Raw genomic sequence first — 18,617 nt, forward strand, 5'->3', positions numbered from 1 at the left:
CTGAGTCTCAAATGCAAGCATTCAGTACAACGTGAGATACAGAAGGATGGGTTTGAGCTAGAGCGCAGTCAAGTCAGGCTGGTCTGTATTGTGGTTTATGAGGAATCACCGGAAAGTCAAGCTCAGGCAGCACTGGAGTCCTAGTTCAGGCTGGGCATGCTTGTAGCCAATGGCATACTGACCACTGGAAGATGAAGTGCTAGGCTTTTCTTGCACCAAATACCATGGCGGACCAGAAGCTTCTAGCTTTGTATGCTGGTAGTTTATTAGCTGAGGAGGCAAAGCTCTGGAACAAGGAAAAAATTCTTTTGTTATGAAAGCTCTTTTTTTTTTTTTTTAATTAGCAGTTAATAGAAAGGTGAAGTGACATCAGGGCAGCTATTCAGAGCCTGTGAGGGGGTAGAGCTAAGTGGAAGCAGGTGATGCTGCTTCTGCTGCATGCGGTGCTCCAGAGATGTCCACATTAATCTTAAGAAAGTATATACTGAGGAGTAGGTTGTACTGTGTTTTGCTCCAAGAAGTTACGGCTGGACTGACAGTAAAGCAGAGCAGAAATGCCCAGCTGTCTCTGCACGATATGGGGCTGTGGGTGTGTATATTTGAAGCATTACTGTGTGCTTTCGGTAGTTAAGGAGTAGTTGTGCAAATGGCAGACAGGTTGTCATGGAGAAGGGGAAGTTAGCACTTCAGTTGCTCATTGCCTGAGCTTGGAGAAAAGGTCGGAGAAACGTTTGTTTGAGCATGCTGCAGTCATTGACATGTACAGAGATGTTAAGCTTTTTGCTTAGGTGTTTCGTAGATGAAGAGGATTGGCTGACCAAGCTGTGCTTATATATATGTGCTTCAGTTGCATACCATGACTAAAAGTAGTGAAACCAGCTCCTGGGTCTTGTAAAGCCATTGGATACGTAGGACCGAGCTTCCAAATCTGGCTGCCAAAAGAAGCCCTGGCTTGTGTTAAACTGCTGGAAGTCACCAGTGACTCAAACCAGTCAGTAAAACAGATATTTGGTATGTGCTGGTTAAGTTCTATTACTTGTGAATTACTGTCAGCCTTTGTTACTGATGTCTCTACATTTAGTTGCTAACTTCAGGCTGAATACTGAGAAATTCTGCTCAAACCATTCTTTGCAAGACAGTGAAATTGCTGCAGTTCACTCAGTTGCTGCGCTGGGATTTCCACTACGCCCACTATGTCTATGTCATTCCAGTGACACCTTTCCAAAAATAAAGGCATAACTGAATGTTTGTTTTAAAGCAATGACAGGTAAAGTAATTGCAGGCTTAACTTGCTGGGAGTTCTCAAGGTGTGTTTCATTAGTTAGAGGTGATAGCTTTTCCTGGTGTTCGCAGCATGGCTTGGTATCTATGGCTTGGTAGGTCTAATGGAACATCTCCGATGGTGCGTAATAGATTATAAACATGGTGTGAATGGTTCTGGTGTAGGAAAACTGCTTTCAAAGGGCAGAATGAGAAGTTGTTCTGTTAGGTATGAGAGCACTGCCAATGAGCAGAGTCTGTCCTACCTTGCTTCTGCACCCCAGCTTTTCTTCCACGGGCAGGTAGAGTGCTGGAGCCCATGCAGGGAGGGAACAGAACTTCCTCTTGAGGCAGTAGGAGCAGTTCTCCTAGTTCAGGTGCTTGCAGGGCTGTCAGAGGGTTCTTGTATTGAGCTGTGAGACCCAAGACTCTGTTTTGGTTCTGCAGGGTAGTTCTCAGTGAAGCTGAGCAAGCAGACGCAGCAGACAGCTGTAGGCAGGCACGCAGCCAGTGTGGAACTCCTGGCCTGCTGGAGAGGAATGGTCTCAAATAGTATTTGGATTGCCTCAAGATAGTTTTAAAACCACAGCCATTATAACTGCGTTAGGTATCTAGCAGAACATTAATCAGTTCTCAAGTTTAAGTACGAGGTTTTCTTGTGGGTGTTTTTGTTGTTTTTTTGAGTGTTTGATTTGATTTTTGTATTTTTTCCAACTAACTTGCGGGACCCTGCTGTTCTTTTTGAAAAATGCCTGCTTCCTGGGAAGAGGTTGGTTTAATTTTCTTTTACAAGTCTTTCTGCGAATCATTTAGCTTTTAAATGTTTCAGAATGAGAAAATACATGCTTATCTCCTCTTGGATAATTGTTTCTTATTAATAGTAACTGTTAGCTCTGCTATAATAGGGTTTATTCAATATTCCTTTTATGACAGAACTCTGATGTGATAGGGAATATGCTATTTAGCTAAAGGTTTGCAACGTTTTGTTGTAGCTTCATTAAGAGTCGGTGGTTTGAGGATGACTACTGTGTATTTAAAAAATAAAATAAAATCATGAAGCCTTTTTATTGAATGTAGTGAAGTGAATTGTGGTGTCATGATCGTGGATATAAAACAAACTTTGAGTCAGCTGATAGAAACTTTAGCTGATATTTGTATTGTGGTTTATGAGGAATAAAGAGATGCTGTTCCTGAAAGATATTTCCCATCCAGCTTTTTTAGCCAGCACCGATGTTCTCAGTGGTATGCTGCAGTTCTTCAGAGGAAACTGGAGATGTTTCGTGCATGTCAACTTATATGAGTAAAATCACTTACACGTGTGTGCATATGAAATTATAAAAACTTGTGCAATATGACGTAAGTTTGGGGGGTGGATGAGGAAGGGATATGTAATAGCTCTGAAATTTAAGAAATGTTTTTGGAAAGTCTGCATCAATACCATGGGTAATGAAGATTCTCTGCAGCAATAGAGTAATAGCAGCAGCAGTTTACCTGGTAAATTTAATGCTGTAAATGCATTTTTAAAAACTCTGAGCTCCTCAGGCGTCTGAGTGACTCTGGGATATAACGACTCCGGTGTGTTGCAAGATGCATAATGCGGACAGCTTCTTGTGAGTGAAAGAAAGATCTTGAGAAACCTGTGAAATACGTTAGCGCTTGCTGTGACTACTGTAGGGGGGTCCTGTTGGCTTGGTTCTTCTAGAAGAGCTTGAGTATGTTGTGTGGTAAACACACATCACTGAGCGGGGTGATGTGACACAAGTCATTTACCTATGAATGGAAGTCAATTGATTTCTACACCTAATTCTTCCTTTCTGTAAATAAAGGATGAAAACCTTTTTCTAAGGTTTAAAGTCTCCCTGAAAACAAAAACTTAGAGATACTTTCCCTGCACTACATGAAAGAGTAGCATTGATGACTACTGTCCTCAAGTGTCCATAGTTTCCTTATTGTATAATAACTGAAGTGGCATCCTGCTTGGTTTGTGCCTGCTTAAAATGGTATCTAATCAGTTTATATCAATATTTAACTGCTCATGTCTTACACATCTAAGCTAACAATGTCTGTAGTAATGCTAAAATAGTAGTCCTGATGAACAAAACTGGTAAATAATTTGTGTGTTTTAGGTATTGAGGGCGATTTCTCTCTTGCATCATGCGTGAATACAAGCTAGTGGTTCTTGGTTCTGGAGGTGTTGGAAAGTCTGCTCTGGTGAGTACTGCGAGGCAGTTAAAGCATGTTTCCTGTGTCTTTCTCTGACACTCTATTAACCCCTATTACTTTCTAGTGTGTGTAATTACAAATAAGTGTTAGTAATGGCTGCTGAGGGTTCCTAGTTACAGTAGGTACACTCTTTGCAGTGTGCTTGCCAATGCTTTCTGGGTCTATTCACCTCCATTGGTGCACTCATGCGCGCTATTTCTGGATGGATTTGGTTGATGGTGCTTGGTCAGACCTTTGCCTATCCTACGCAGTGAAATGCATACCCACAGCATTATGGAGTTCTTGGGCTTCACTACCAGACTGGCCATAGGTCTGTGGAAATGAAGCTGTTTTGGGAAACCAGCAGGGTCAACTGGCTTGCCTGTGCCTGGCTTTGTTAACTTTTGTCTGTAAAAAGTTCCTTGGGGTGCTGTTTGTGTCATATTCCACAGTAGTTTCTAAAACACTGATTTATTTAAGTGCAAATACTTCTTTCCACTGGTTTAGCATGTTTTCTGCATCTTTGCTTGCAAGTAAGTGAATAGCTGTAGCAGGTAGATCACCACACACCAAGGAGCTTGTGCATTTCAGTTAAATTAATACAGAGAAATTACCGTCATACCAACTTAGACTAGCACTAAAAACATTCACAGAATAAGATATTCTCAGCCCAACTGAGAACATTACATCCTTCAGTTTAATTGTGTACAAATTGTGTACGTTATCAGAAAGTTAGATCTTAACATCTGCAGTTTTAAGTACTAATTAAGGAATTAATTTTAACTCCTTTTACAAAGGAGTTCCTAAAGGAAGACCAGCTTGACAAATCTTTTTAGATGGTGAAGTAACTTTTCCCTTCACCTCACAGTTCTTATCTTACTGCGACATTTCTGGATTCAAATGTGTCTGTCCTGGCTTGGCCAGTCTTAGAAGTTCCAGTCGTGCTAAAAGCATCCTACATGCTAGGTATACAGGATTATCTTAGTCTGTGTAAGGCTAGTAAATGCTGGCAGTTGTTTTTACAGTATTATTCTACCTGACAACACTTAGTCACATAGGAAAATACCTCTAACTTCCTGTTATTTCACTTAATTTATAGTTGTCTGACACTTAGTTTGCCTTCCAGAATGCGATAGATAATTGAACAGACACCTAGAATGGTAGTTTTTAACTTGTTGTAAGCATTGTACATTATACAAGAAGGATCTTAGAAGAACTTTTGTGTTGCAGACTGTACAGTTTGTTCAAGGAATATTTGTTGAAAAGTACGATCCCACGATAGAAGACTCCTACAGAAAGGTAAGTGTAAAAATTCTCTTATGCTAAAGAAACTTAAATACTTCAGGATGCAGTAGATGTTGTCAAGTATTATAGTTTTTACTTTAAAAAGGGTATGCTTGGTAATGTCACATACTATCAGGTAACATGTTTGAAATGTAAAGGTGCTCTTAAAAAGCATGCCTAAAAGGAGTAATGCAAGACTAGCTTTTTACTGTTTAAGCATAATACCTTACTAGTTAGTCAGTAGAAAGTGGTAATTTGATTGTTGGAATTAGGAGCACTGAAATTCTTAAAAAATATTTTATACATAAATGTATAATTTGTACTTACAAATATGCTACCATTTTTATTTTTCATTATTTCTTTTCCTGTATAAGTTTACTTGCATGCATGTACACAGCTATATATTGAGTTAGGATCTGCAGGTAGATTTTGACTTGTATTCCAGAGTTTTTAAGCTTCTTTGCTACTGAGAAAATGTACAAAAACCAAATTCAGGCTCCCCTTCAGAATGCAAGAGGCAGCATACTATATTCCGAACTGATATGCTTGATGTACTTCCATTAAATGGGTGGTTGTTTTATTAATAAGTTGACACAAACATAGCATAAGTAAACAAACACTTAGTGACCTGTTAGTTTCTCTTCTCATCCACAGCATGACAGGCTGAAAGGTCTGACTCTGCATGCATCATCTTGAATTCTCCATATTGCTCATTTTTCAGTTTCAGCTGAGACCGTGATTAATATTCCAGGCTAAGACAGTTTACATCTGGAATACTGACAAAAGAGTTAACTGTTTAATGAAGCAGATCAGTGTCTGTTTCTTAATATTTCTGATTTTTTCGCTGAATTACTTTCCAAACGCATTGGTTCTCTGATGTAGCTCACCATGGGAGGCCACAGAAATACTGGTGTCTATACAGGGAAGGCAAGATGCACAAACCATAGATGGGGTGGGCTGAACAGGACCTCCTCTTTCAGCTCTGGGGCAATTTTTATAGCGGAATAAAGAGACTGCGTTAGCAGCCTTTGCAGTCTGTAGTTATCGGAGTCTCTTCTGAACAGAAGAGGAATTAGCAAAACAATAATTTCACACTTGTTTTCTTTGACCTCACAGAAATCTAGCTCTGCCTGAAAGCCCATATGCTCAGAGTTTTCTCAGCATGCAGAAGTCCCATTAAAGAGACAATGCTAGCAAAAAAAAAAAAAAAAACTATGTAGCAACTTTTTTTCTTATGTTAGAGGAGCAGGAATTTTGGAGTCATGATATTTAGTGAGTCTGACCCAGCAAAGGCTCACAATAAATGACTCCAAAAATATGCACAGGCTATTTTAAAGTGAAATGTTTCCTTTGTTATATATTTACACTCTTCTGGTCACATTAAATTTGTGATGTTTTTTAGATAATTTTATCCAAAGTCTGTTTCCATGGAGGCTGAAAAAGTTATCTCAAGAAACTTTCCCTTTTGACAATGATTTTTCTTACCGAAGAACTTAAAATATTCATTTCAGTTTTGGTCTTGAAACAAATAGGAATATGTTTGTATTCTTCTATTCAAATCAGCCAAATGAAGTCTTGCTGAAGTGTGGGTGACACTTTATGATGATGTTTTCTTCACTCTAGTTAGTATTCTAACCTGCTTCTTGAGAGGCTTTAAAATGCATTTGTTGGGCAGTTGCAGTTCTGTACTGCTTACGTTAAATTTAATGTATTTGAAGTTGAGAGGATGTGGCTTGAAGTATTTTAAGTTTGAGTAGAAATAAACTGATCAGAATAATAGAGCAGGAAGTCTTGAAAGATAGTCTTGATCTGCTCCCCAAATATTTCTTCATGAAGGGAATAGGTGCTTAATTAGCTGACTTTCTTTGTCAGCAATCCATGCTGAAATAGTGACTGTTGAAAAAATTTCCATCCCTGGAGAACATGAGGGAAGTGTGAGAGGAGTGGAAATAACTTTTCTCTCCCTGAAGCTCTAATCTATTTACAAAAGAAAAAACTTGAAGTTAACCAGGAATTTTGTGTGCAACTGTGAAGAAAAAAGGATGGGCAGCCTGCCTGAAACAGTTTGAGGGCAATTCTGTGTCCTGCTGCCCTCACAGCCCCCTCACCTTTTTTTTTTTTTAGTAGAAACTAGACAGAGGAACTCTGAAAAAGATGCCGAAATTGATCTGGCTTTTCACACTTTTTCTTTTGCAGTTTTTTAAAAAGCTGGATCAGTTTCCTAATTAGTGCCACTAAAGGCTTAATTTTGTGAAACCAGTCTTACTGGCTTGCTTTGTGTATTATTTGCTGTGTACCACTTACTCTCTTAGTGATTTAAATTGCTGTTGAATGAGCATTAGCGTGCCAATTCAGATTTGTAGCTTTTACCTATACTTTGCTTTCAGTCTGTGAATGATCCTTGGAACAAGCAGAAATTAGTTGTGCTAGTTGCTGATATTACAAATTTAGCAACATTCCTTTCTAATAATCAAAAATTCTTAATCACTTTGCAAAGTGGTACTTGGCTGCTGAAGCTGCTTTTGAAAATGTCACTGGGGCTCTTTGGAAAGCTGCTTCCTGCTGGTTTCAGAGTGTATATCCATATAAACTTCTTAAGCCATTATGTTGCTTTATGCATTATGAATGTTTATAAAGTCACACAATTCTTAGTAGTTCTAAAGAGAAGAGTTACAAGAGGAAGCACTCTAACCACTTCTATTTCTCTTGACAGCAAGTTGAAGTAGATGCACAACAGTGTATGCTTGAAATCTTAGATACTGCAGGAACAGTAAGTAAAACCAATTTTCCCAGATACTGGTGTACAGTGTTAAAGCTACCAAAAACCATAGGAATGTAAATGATGACAGGTTTCCTTCCTCGTTTGCAAAAGAGTACCTGTGGTCAATACATTGGATGTAAGTTGTTCTTCAACAAAAGTTTTGTTCTTAAACCAACGCTAGAGTGTTGCAACAGAAAACAAATTGCAAGTTTCCTGTGATCTAATGTTCTGTAATAGGGGAAACATCAGACTGAGCGTTTTTAAGTGATTCTGCTGCTGTTTTAAATTTACAATGCCCAGAGGCAAATTTAGGCCCAATGGTTACTTGGTTTTGATTTCTGTAGCTGTAGAAAATACGTACTTTCTTCTTCTCTCATATTTCTGTTGTGTGAGAGATGGACTCCTGACATGAGAGTAGAAATAGTATCTCTTTAGTCAGCTGATGGGGACTCAAAGCATAGGGTTTATGCTTACCCTTTGCATACTGGTCAGGTTTTTTTCCTCTCTTGTTCCAAAATACACTGAAACCAGTCATTTCCTTCATTGATTCCAGTGAATCTCCCTTGGAGTATAGCATGTGTTTTCTGAACTATAATAGCAATCAGATCCCATAATCATCTATTTAAACTCCAAAGCAGAGTAAGGTTGTGTAAAACTACAGAAAGATTGAGTGGATACTTTCGTGTAATAGGTTATGCTTTTCATCTCACATGCAGTATTTGGTACAGTTGTAGAAGAAAATTTGCGTATAAAAATAAAGGCTTTTTGGTTACAAACATGCAAAAACTCAGTGTGTTTTTAGTATGTGAATATTTGGTATGCCATATAAACCTTAAACTGACATCACCGCTACAGCTGCAGATTTGTTACCTAAATGTCTAATGCCATTTTGAAAACAACGGCACTGTTTTGCATTAGTGCATCCCTCTAATCACAAAAGCGGAGGTATAATGAGGTCTTGATTAACGTGTTCCATGCATCCAAGCATGAAGGGGGTGGACTTATAAAAGAAACCAGAAGTGAGGAGGAATTGCATGTAAAACTAATTCACGCCCCTCAAAAAAAAAAAAAAAAAAAAACAACTCACTGGATTTTAGAGCTGAAGACATGCAAACAGACAGAACTTTGAAATGTTTCCATTATTTAGCCTCATAAATCCTATTACACTTAGTTACACTCCCCTAGAAAGAGCTACACGATCTGGAATAGTTGGATTAGAATACAGTTGTAGTTTGAGATCATGTACTTTCAATCGATGAACTAGCTTCTGGAATGTAGTAGTAAGATAATATGAGAGACTTGATGAGTGATTGATGAATCACAAGATAGCTAAGCCACCAGGGTGAGTAAGGCAAATGCTATTCCAGTCATACTAGTGAGAGCTTTCAAACAGGGACAAGTCCTTAATGCTGCTGCTGTGTTGTGCATCAGTGGGTCTTCATATGCAATGGCATTGTTTTCACCGAAGTCTAGAAAACGTGACAAGTCTGTTGACAATCTCCATCCTCTACTCAATTTCCCTGAAAGTGAAAGTAGGATTTAATATAGGAAGTGTCTAGACTATAAAATGGAGATTGACAAGGGATGCAATTACTTTGCAATATATTTTAAAGAACAAACAGGAGACAGGAAAGATTTGATACAGAAGAGATTCGGGAGGAATGTAGCATCCGTAATCTACAGACCACACTGTGTTTTCTACTATATTTGTTCTCTCTTTTGAAATTATTACAGTTTCTGTGATTTCTTTTTTGTCAGTGCTATAGCCCTTGGCAATATCTAAATGTTGTTCTAACAGCCTAAATGATGTTCCAGGCTTGGGATTTATTTAAAAGTGGCTCAGTTTACTTCAGCGCATACAATAAAACAGTAAAATATTTGTCAGTTTAAAAAGGGGAGAGCGCAAATGCATCATACTTGTGAAACATTTGTAACCTGAAGTATATGGAAGTTTGTGTAAGGAAAGGGCAAATTTAATGCAAGCTCTGTACCTTTTTTTTAATTACAGGAACAGTTTACAGCAATGAGAGACCTATACATGAAAAATGGACAAGGTTTTGCATTAGTATATTCCATCACAGCACAGTCTACGTTTAATGATTTACAGGATCTAAGAGAACAGATTCTTCGAGTCAAAGACACTGATGATGTAAGCATCTCCTTAAATGCTAATGACTTTTAGAGTTTTCAGTGCTGATGTTGTAGTGTATACACTTCAGTCGTATAGGTTCCACACTTTAGATTAAGAGACAAATCAACCAGCAGATGTGTATGTAGTAAAGAAATGCAACTCTTAAGGCAAAGCAGGAAAACTGTAACTTGTCATGTAGTGTGTAAAGAGAATTGCGTTTAATTTCTACCTTTAAAATGCTCTATTTGAAACTATATATAACTTTATTCTCTAGCACTGCAGAAGTATGTCTAAAGCAACTCTATTTTTACTTCCATTACGATACAACAAAGTTTTAAAAAGCCTACAGCCTTTCTCACTGTTGGTGGTATTTTGAAAGCACAAAATTAAATTCTTACAGAAGACTATTGTAAGCTTCAAACTTGTGTGTTCTGTAGCTTTGTATTTTGTACGTGCTTGCAAGCAAGTTTGATCATACTGTTTCCACACAATTTCAATGTGCAGCTCTTAGCATTATTAAGATTATACAGTGAAGATAAAACAAATTTATAACTGATAAGAAAATCTTACTGTGGTAGGAAGTGAATACTTTTTATTAATGGAAAAGGAAAGGTATTTCAAATTTCAAACATTATAAAACTATTTTTATCAAAAATGCCTTGCATGCTGTAGCCACTAGGCACAGGAGGGGAGTAAGCAATGAACATCTTAAGTATGCTCATCTCATTTAAGCTTCTGGCAGAATCTTTGATTCCTTCCTTCCTTCAGGTATCTTTATATGCTTCAGCTCGCAGCAGACACAACATACTAAATTTTTCAATTTCATTGAAGTTTTGCAGTCACTTCGATTTGAAGTGTCACAGGGGTGTAAGCTTAAGTTTCAGTTATACCAGAACTTGATTATGCTGGCAGTCAGGTATCTTACACTGTGCTTTTCCAAAGTGTTAATGATTTCTTTGCTGGTATTAAATTGTTTTTTAGGTGCCTATGATTCTTGTTGGCAATAAGTGTGACTTGGAAGACGAAAGAGTTGTGGGAAAGGAACAAGGTCAGAACCTAGCAAGGCAATGGAATAATTGTGCATTCTTAGAGTCTTCTGCAAAATCAAAGATAAATGTTAATGAGGTAAGGCACGATACCTGTGTGATGGAACAGTGGTAGATAGACAAGAATGAGACAGTGTTTTGTTAATTAAACATTACCACTTGTCAAGAAAAAAATCAAAATAACATTGCTTATAATGGACTCTTATTCTGAAAATCTGTGATACGTTTATATCAAGGGATATAGTTCACCTTTACTTAAAACTTTTTCAAATTGTGTAATTTTCATATAATTAGTTTTCAAATTATATGAGTTTGGGGTAAATACTTGCTTTTGGTTCAGCCTTCTAGTACTACATTACCTGGTTGATATAAGCTTGTGTCCATTGAGAACACACTACTGGACTATGCATTTCTCAGAAAGACCTGTAAGCACTCAATTTTTAAAATAAATGGGTTTAAGTTATTTGAGATGGTAGGGGTAAAAACTCAGTTGTCAAAATTAGCAGCTGATTGCAGAAGAAAAACAAATAGATGCTCTGCAAAAAAAAAAAAAGTTTAGTATCTAGCTACTTGTTTAGCAGGATCTAGGCACCTGATGAAGCACGTGCATTTTTAGGATACACCATAGTGCATGCCTTCTTATTCAGTGGGGGTACCAGCATAAAGAATTTGATGCAAAAAAAGCATTTAGAAAAAGACCTTACCTTTCTGGAACAGCTTGAATTTTATTATAAACCCCGCAGTTCATTGTGTCTTCTGGAAAACATTATTGGCAGTGTCTGTCAAATTGAAAGGCCCTCTGTGCAAGATTTGCATGTAATCAAATGAGTGTGGTGGTTTTACACACAGCTGATTTTAAAACGAGTAATGCATATTAAATTGGATTTTTCTGGAAACTACTCGGTTGTTTTTAAACAAAAATGTATTTGCTTAACTCTATAGTAAAGTTATATGTTTAATAAGCCGAAGCCTATTTCCATCAAATACTAAAAGCCCTTGCTGGAAAGCTTGCTGCTTTGCAAACAATGCCCTAGAAAACTGCTAGGTGAGCTTTAGGATGAGGACTTGATTTAAGAGATGCAGAAATAATTAGCACAATGTCAATTATGAACAAAACAGCTGCTATTTAATTGTAGTGCCTAGATTTGTCTTAAATTAGCTTTTCCACAAAGCTATAGTCTAATTAGAATTCTAAAGAGACTCAAAGTGTGAGAGTCTTATACTTTACCTCTCTAGGAAATGTTGTGTTGTAGTTCTGTACAGGCTGCTGAATTCATCTGCTGTACTTAGTTTAGTACTTTAAAAAGATCTGGAAGCGAATATGTTGTGTACTTGAGTTACCATGAAAACATGTCGTAGCTAAAACTTACCACAACTTTCTTCAAAAGAATATCCTTACAGTAAGTGATTTGAATTAAAAGAAAGCTATGGTCTCCATTTAAAAATGCAAAGTAATAGCATGTGCTCGTTGGTCATGGTGGCATATGTCATTATTTTCAGCTAAACTTGACCCAGAGATCAAATATTGTTAGTAGAAAGTAGACATATGTTAATTAAGTGTGCAAATTAACTTTCCAGCATCATGGTAATTAAATATTAGCGGAGATCTTTGAGTATCTGAGTAAATAAGATTGAAGGGTTAAGGTTGTGAGAGAATCTTCTTAATTCCAGTGACCAATTGACTTTTATATTCACAGATCTTTTATGACCTTGTGCGACAAATTAACAGAAAAACTCCAGTGCCTGGAAAAGCACGCAAAAAGTCATCATGTCAGCTACTTTAATACATAGCTGTACTGTAGCTCTGAGCCAGGTAAACCTTAAAATGTTCGGTTCTGTGTGTTTTGACTTTAAAAAAAACAAAGGAAGCAAGCAAACAGACAAACACTTGTGGCAGCTTCTATAGTGCAGAACTGCATTAAAAAATTCCAGATATCTTGAAGCTTTTATGATGTTTATTTTGCCATTCCAAAGTCAGAATTTGTTCAAGATGTACTATTTATACTGATACGTAAGAGGCTTTTCAAGCTTTAAGGTGCTGGCAGAACTCATATTAATGACATTTGTCCTGATACTTCCAAAACTTAGCTTTTGGAAACAGAATTTTTGTTTTTTTGGAGGCTGATAGAATATACTGCAAGAGCTCAATTGTCAGGAATGCACGCTAAAATATTGATGTTTTAGTATACAAACTACCCGCTTTGAACTCATCCTCATATTTGCATGGTGTTGCAGAGGTTAGCTTGCTTTCTTTGGACTACATAAATGTATTATAGGCTGTGATATGCTTAGTGGTTAGTGGGACTGGGGAAAGGGTGGTGAAGGAGTCATTGTAACACTCCAAGTATTTGACCAGGAGCTATTGTTGTTAGATTTCTCTCATTCTTTGACAATTTCCTGATGTTCTGCCTAACTAAAACTGTGCTTTAAGAATGCTGTTGAAGGCTCACACAAGTTTCAGCCTGCCTCTTTAGTAAGCTTTTTCAGAAGTTAGTCATGATTTTTTTTCCCTCCAACTTATTCTTGAACGGTTCGTTTCCTCCTTTCCCTGTCCAAGCCCTAGTACGGGCAGAAGTCTTTCTTGACTGACAAACCAAGAGGATTCCAGAAGCATTAGCTGAGAGTGACAGGAAATTATTGCTGCCTTTCCTTAACAGGGCTTTCAAACTAAGCTTTGATTCTCCAAATGTGTGAGCGCATTTTCAAAACCACTGGAATTGTCATGGTGTAAGCAAAACTAGTACTGCCTATCAAATATTGCTTCCACAGTTCAGCTTGGATTACCATATGTATCCCAGCTCAGTTTTACTTGCTGAGATGATCTGTTATTGTAAGTGTGCAGCAGAGATCATATTAGTAGAGGAAAAGCAGTCAGGTTATTTTCTGAGTCTGTTCACTAAGGACTTTGCTAGTTCCTGCTTCAGTTTTCTTAACTAAAGAGTAGTAACAACTATTTGTCAGTTAACTTCTCATTTTCCTGTTACAGGTCTGAAGAACTGTTGCCCAATTCAACAGTGCCAGCATTCCAACTTTATTAAACCTACCAACATCTTAAATGGACTTTCCTGTGGTGGTACCCTTTAAGAAATGGATGAAAGCTACTACATCAGTTTGCACATTCTAATCACTTTCCAGTGTCACGAGAGATTTTTACTTATAAATATTCTAAGTGTATGCAACTGGTAAAACCAGAGCCTACATCCAGTATTACTGATAAGAGACATTGTTCATCCACCGATGTTGTACATGTATGAAAACTGTGTACTGTATACTTCAACAATCCCCACTTTCTATTGGAGAGTACAATAATGTAAATCCTAAAAGCACCACTATTTTAGCATAATAAAAGAAAGTCCAAAGAGCTCCTATATAGACTACTCCAGATAACTTTGCTTCATCGGTATTTGTAGCTTATTGTAACTTTTTTAAAGAAATACAGGATCATCATCGTATTGTACAAAAGCGCTTTGATTAACACAACAGCTATATAGTTTTTTAATTTTAGGAAAAACCTGTGGAGACAGTGATCTAGTCTTTAAGAGTCCTTTCAGTATAACGTCTGACTAAAGACATGGCCTTTAATATCTGTTGGGAAGGAAATGTCCAGACTTTTCAACCTTTTATTGTATGTTTCCTTTTCCTTGTTTACATAGGGAACAATGTTTATAGTTGTGTGTACAGTGGGGGTCTACAACAAGAAGTGTATATTTTAAAACGATTTTTTAATGATTTAACAATTTTTTGTAAATCATTTTCGGGCTTCTGCAGCTGTAGATTCTCACTGTGAATTCCCTTGCTTGCTCATGCATAAGTGTATTTGCAATACCAAATATACAGGTTTAGTACTTTTGCCTGTTAGTGATTGTTTTACATGTGTAACGTTTTGGTTGAGATGTTAAATGGTGGAAGAGTACTGTGGATGTGAATGTGGGAAGTAATTTTAATCATGTGTAATTGGTCACAGGGCCTAAGTTGCAGTAATTAACTTTTTGCTGATTTATTTAACAATGCCTTGTTGCTTTGTATGCATTAACGTTTGGGTGTAAAGATTGTGTGTATATCCAACAGGGAGCCACAGTATTTAAATTGACCAACCTAATGTTACAACTGCTTTGAGGTGGCCAAATGTAAACTAAAAGCCTTAATTAAAGTGGTGCAATTTTGTATGACTTAGCATCAGTAGTTCAATAAATTTGGATTGCCATGCAAGGGCTTGCATTACAGTTATATACTACTTGAATGTTTTGTGTTTTGGTAGAGCTAGTAAATATTGATTCTAGATCTCTTGCACAGTGCAGACTCATACATCATATGATAAGGAACACTTATCGCTTTGTCTTCTGACAAATAGACACCATAGGTACTTCTTTTAATAGCATCACATGTGCTAGGGTGGAAGAATTTTGGAGTGAAACTTCATTTACTGCTTTAGACACGGAATATTTGAAATTCTGATGTAAGACTAGCTCCCTTACAGAAAAGTATGTTTTCAAAAGTTAGACCATCGGTGACTTTTTTTTTGGAAACTAAGGATATATTGCCTGCTATTTTCCTTCTTTCCAGGAAAAATTCATTGTTAGAATTGACTTAGAATAGACTTAAAGGAAAAAATATATATCTTGGGGGAAAACATGATTTTTCTGGATGATTAAACCGTATTTGTTTGGTTTCAAGGAAATCTGCAGAAGAGCATTCTTGAAGTATTAAGTGTAGTTTTGCGGACTTCACAGTCCAACAGTATTAACAGATGTAAAGTGGAATGCATGGACTATGGATGATCTCCTGATCTTGGCTGTACTTTTGAAAACTGTCACGCCCAAATACTTGGTACCTCTTTCTTTTTTACTCTGGCATGGAATTATCAGAGCTTGTTCTAATTCCTTCCTGCAAAATCAAGCAGTTTGGTTTATCTCAACACTTCCTAGACGTAGCTACTTTACTACCTGAAGTGAATTAAGGAGGCCGTATGATCCATCCTGCTGGTAGTTTTGTCAGTCACCACCGTTTTTTAAGGGAGGTAGTATAGTCTTTCACTGTGCAGAGCTGGAATTAAGACTGAAATTTCTTTCCCTTTATCAGAACATGTGGCTATTCCCCATAAATGTGTTTTGGTACACTCTGCCTTCTGATTAGTCCCCAGGGCAGGTTAGGTTGGAGCAGTGGGTGCTTTCGTGGTTTTTTGGTTTTGTTCTTGTTTTTACCTAGATACTGTTTAGCTTGTCAAGGAGGAAGGTATTTTTCCTCCTTTCGCTTCTTTCACTTTCAACATCTGCTTATTCGGGTCTTAAAATGCTTTTTATGTCCCAGTTGTCGTTATCTCTGTTTTTTAATGTGTTTCTCTTCTGGGCAGCTGGACCAGATGGCAGTGGGTGGGAAGAAGAGAAAATTGTTTGATAACATCAGAGGAGGCCTTTGCTTGGTCTCTGCGTCCAACCAAAAAGTACTGATTATAGGGAATGTCAGGCTTTGTACTGAAAGCTCTGTTCTGAAACATTCTTGGTTGCTCTGTGGAGTAGTAAACATACGATGCCTCAGTGTTAGGGGTAGTCTGTTTTGATCAAGCCACAGGGAAGTTAAAATTTTATAGAAACTCTATGCTTTTCCATTTAAAGATTCTGCTGAAGAAGCAAAATACACTTTCACCAATACTTAGAGCTCAGGCCAGACTTGCAAAATCAATGAATCTTAACCCAGGTGGCAACTAAAAACCATTATTTTTCTCCTTGAAAGCCTTAAAGGAAACGGTGTCCCACTTGTTAAAAGGGAAGATGCCTGGCAAAGTGATAGATGTGAAGCATAAGGGGAAAAAGCATGAAATTATTTTCTTCATATCTAAGTAATTACAGTATAAGAAGCTGTTCTTGCTGAGGAAGTTAGCATCCAGTTCCTCCCAGGAATTGGAACTATGTAAGCGTTTAATTCTAGAAAAGAATCCTGTCTGCTGAAGTTCTTTTGAGAACTTTTACATGTGTTCAGGATAACTGCTTTCTGTACCACACTTAAGAAGTTCACACTTGAACTACTTGTGTAGAAACAGAACACTTCTCATAAAGCTTTGGATAAAAGCCTGCATAATTCATTTCAGAAAACGAATGCAGTAATTTTCCAAATTCAGTATTAATACATGTGTATTACTGCCTGTAAAGTTAGCTTATGCTTACAGTGCGCACAAAGGTTGACTGCTTTATTTCTGACCTATCTGGAATTGGTGTATGTCAGTGTTTTAAATGTCTGAGCTTTCTATGGAAAAAGTAATGTTTATGTCTTGAAATACTTAATGAAATTGCACTCTTCCTATTAGGACTTTTCAGTCTACATTTATTTCTTCTAACTTGTTACTAATGCCCTTCTTCATTCTCAAATTATTCTGTGAAATGAATGTCTACTCGCCTAACTTACGGGAATATTTTGAGACTGCAAGATGTTTTCAGAAGCCCAAATGAACGCACTGTAATCTCAAATTACTACTGCTCTTCTGCATAAGAAAAACATAACTTCTGGAAAAGTGTTGTAGAGATAGATGTTAAGTTTGTTTCATAATATGTACTGATACTGCAATGCTAGAAAGAGGAGGTGGGAACAGAATATTGTTGGAATTTTGATTAAAGCTGTGTTTTTCGCCTGTGCTGTTGTAATTAGAGTTGCTGTTTCCTCATGGGTAAACACTAAAGATGAGGATTTTCTTCTTTTATAAAACTGAAATTATGGGTGCATCAAACTTGTTGGATTTTTTCCGAAGTCTCCCAGATAGCTTGAAGGAGGTAAATCTTCCCGCAGTAGCAAACTAGTTCTAGATAGGCCTTGTCTTAGACTTAGCAACAGTGGAAATTTATTTCTAGTCTTGAATTGTGAAAGCATAGTCTGTATGCAGCTGTCTGAAGTTTTTATTTTTTTGAATTGTAATTTGAAGATGCAGCCAAACATCAGCACAGACAAAGCTGTTTATAGCTATTTTATCTTGTCTGTGTATAGGGAGAAGAATGAAGGCAAATAAAAAGTTGCTCAGATATATAACAAAATGTAGTTGTATGTAGTTCTCTAAGGTAGCTTTAGAAAAGCAGAGCTCCTAAGTTGTTATTTCTGAGTCTTAAGCACTTTACTCTTTCCTTTGAAAGGCTTATGAACAATTTGAAGATTCTTTAAGCGTAATTTAAATTCTCTGTTCTTTAAAGTAAAACTCCTGAATAATGCTTATTTGTCTCAAACTCTATGTTCTCCTCAGTCTGGAAGTACAAGCAAAGATGTTTTGCAGTATTGTGTTCTTAGTGTTACAGTATCTGGACTTGAAAAATCAGAGAAGTGTGGGTGTTTTGTCTTTTTTAAATACTCTCCAAAACCATTTATTTTTTCAGGATCTTGAGTCATCAGGCAGAGGGTGGGTTCCTGTTTTCAATGAGATGTTCTTTAGGGAGAGATTTCTGAATGGAGAAAGGAATGTCTTCATAATTCCGCTGTGTTCACTTTGGCCTCAAGAAATGCTAGTTCTGCATAACACGCTCTACAGTTTCATTGTTTTAAGAAAGTTCACTGCCACCAGAATTTATTTTCTTTGAGACTGTGGTGTGAGGTGAATTCTTTCATTTGAAAAAAAGTGTCGTTTGTAATTAATTTGTGCAATTATTTTGGCTACTGTAACATGGGAGGGTAGAGCAGGAAGGGTGTGCTCCTGGAATCTTGGATACAGAGCAAAATCAAAGTGGAATTTACAGTTCCTTCTTTGGTCAGTATGCGTTATGTTTTCATATTACGTGGCATCTTTAAACTTCTAGTAAGGAAGATTTTCTAACCACTCTCACACAGTACAAAAACCTACACATTAAACTCAGTTCCCATAAACTGGGCTCACTGCTTGGAAGAGGCCAAAACGACAAAGATCTTTGGAACCACTCTAGCGCTTTTCAGATGCATGGTGACAGTGACAAATTGTCTAATT

General features: G+C 37.2%; 1 protein-coding gene across 1 annotated transcript; it reads left to right on the top strand.

Moving 5' to 3' along the window:
• On the top strand, nt 376-15,357 carry RAP1B (RAP1B, member of RAS oncogene family). Its single transcript, XM_021385126.1, has 7 exons — nt 376-3,471; nt 4,693-4,761; nt 7,460-7,516; nt 9,516-9,656; nt 10,620-10,763; nt 12,382-12,497; nt 13,671-15,357. The coding sequence occupies exons 1-6, from the start codon at nt 3,415-3,417 to the stop codon at nt 12,466-12,468; spliced, it is 555 nt and encodes a 184-aa protein (XP_021240801.1). The 5' UTR covers nt 376-3,414; the 3' UTR covers nt 12,469-12,497; nt 13,671-15,357.

Source organism: Numida meleagris, chromosome 1 (genome assembly GCF_002078875.1).
Source record: "Numida meleagris isolate 19003 breed g44 Domestic line chromosome 1, NumMel1.0, whole genome shotgun sequence".
NCBI classification, from domain to species: Eukaryota; Metazoa; Chordata; class Aves; order Galliformes; family Numididae; genus Numida; species Numida meleagris.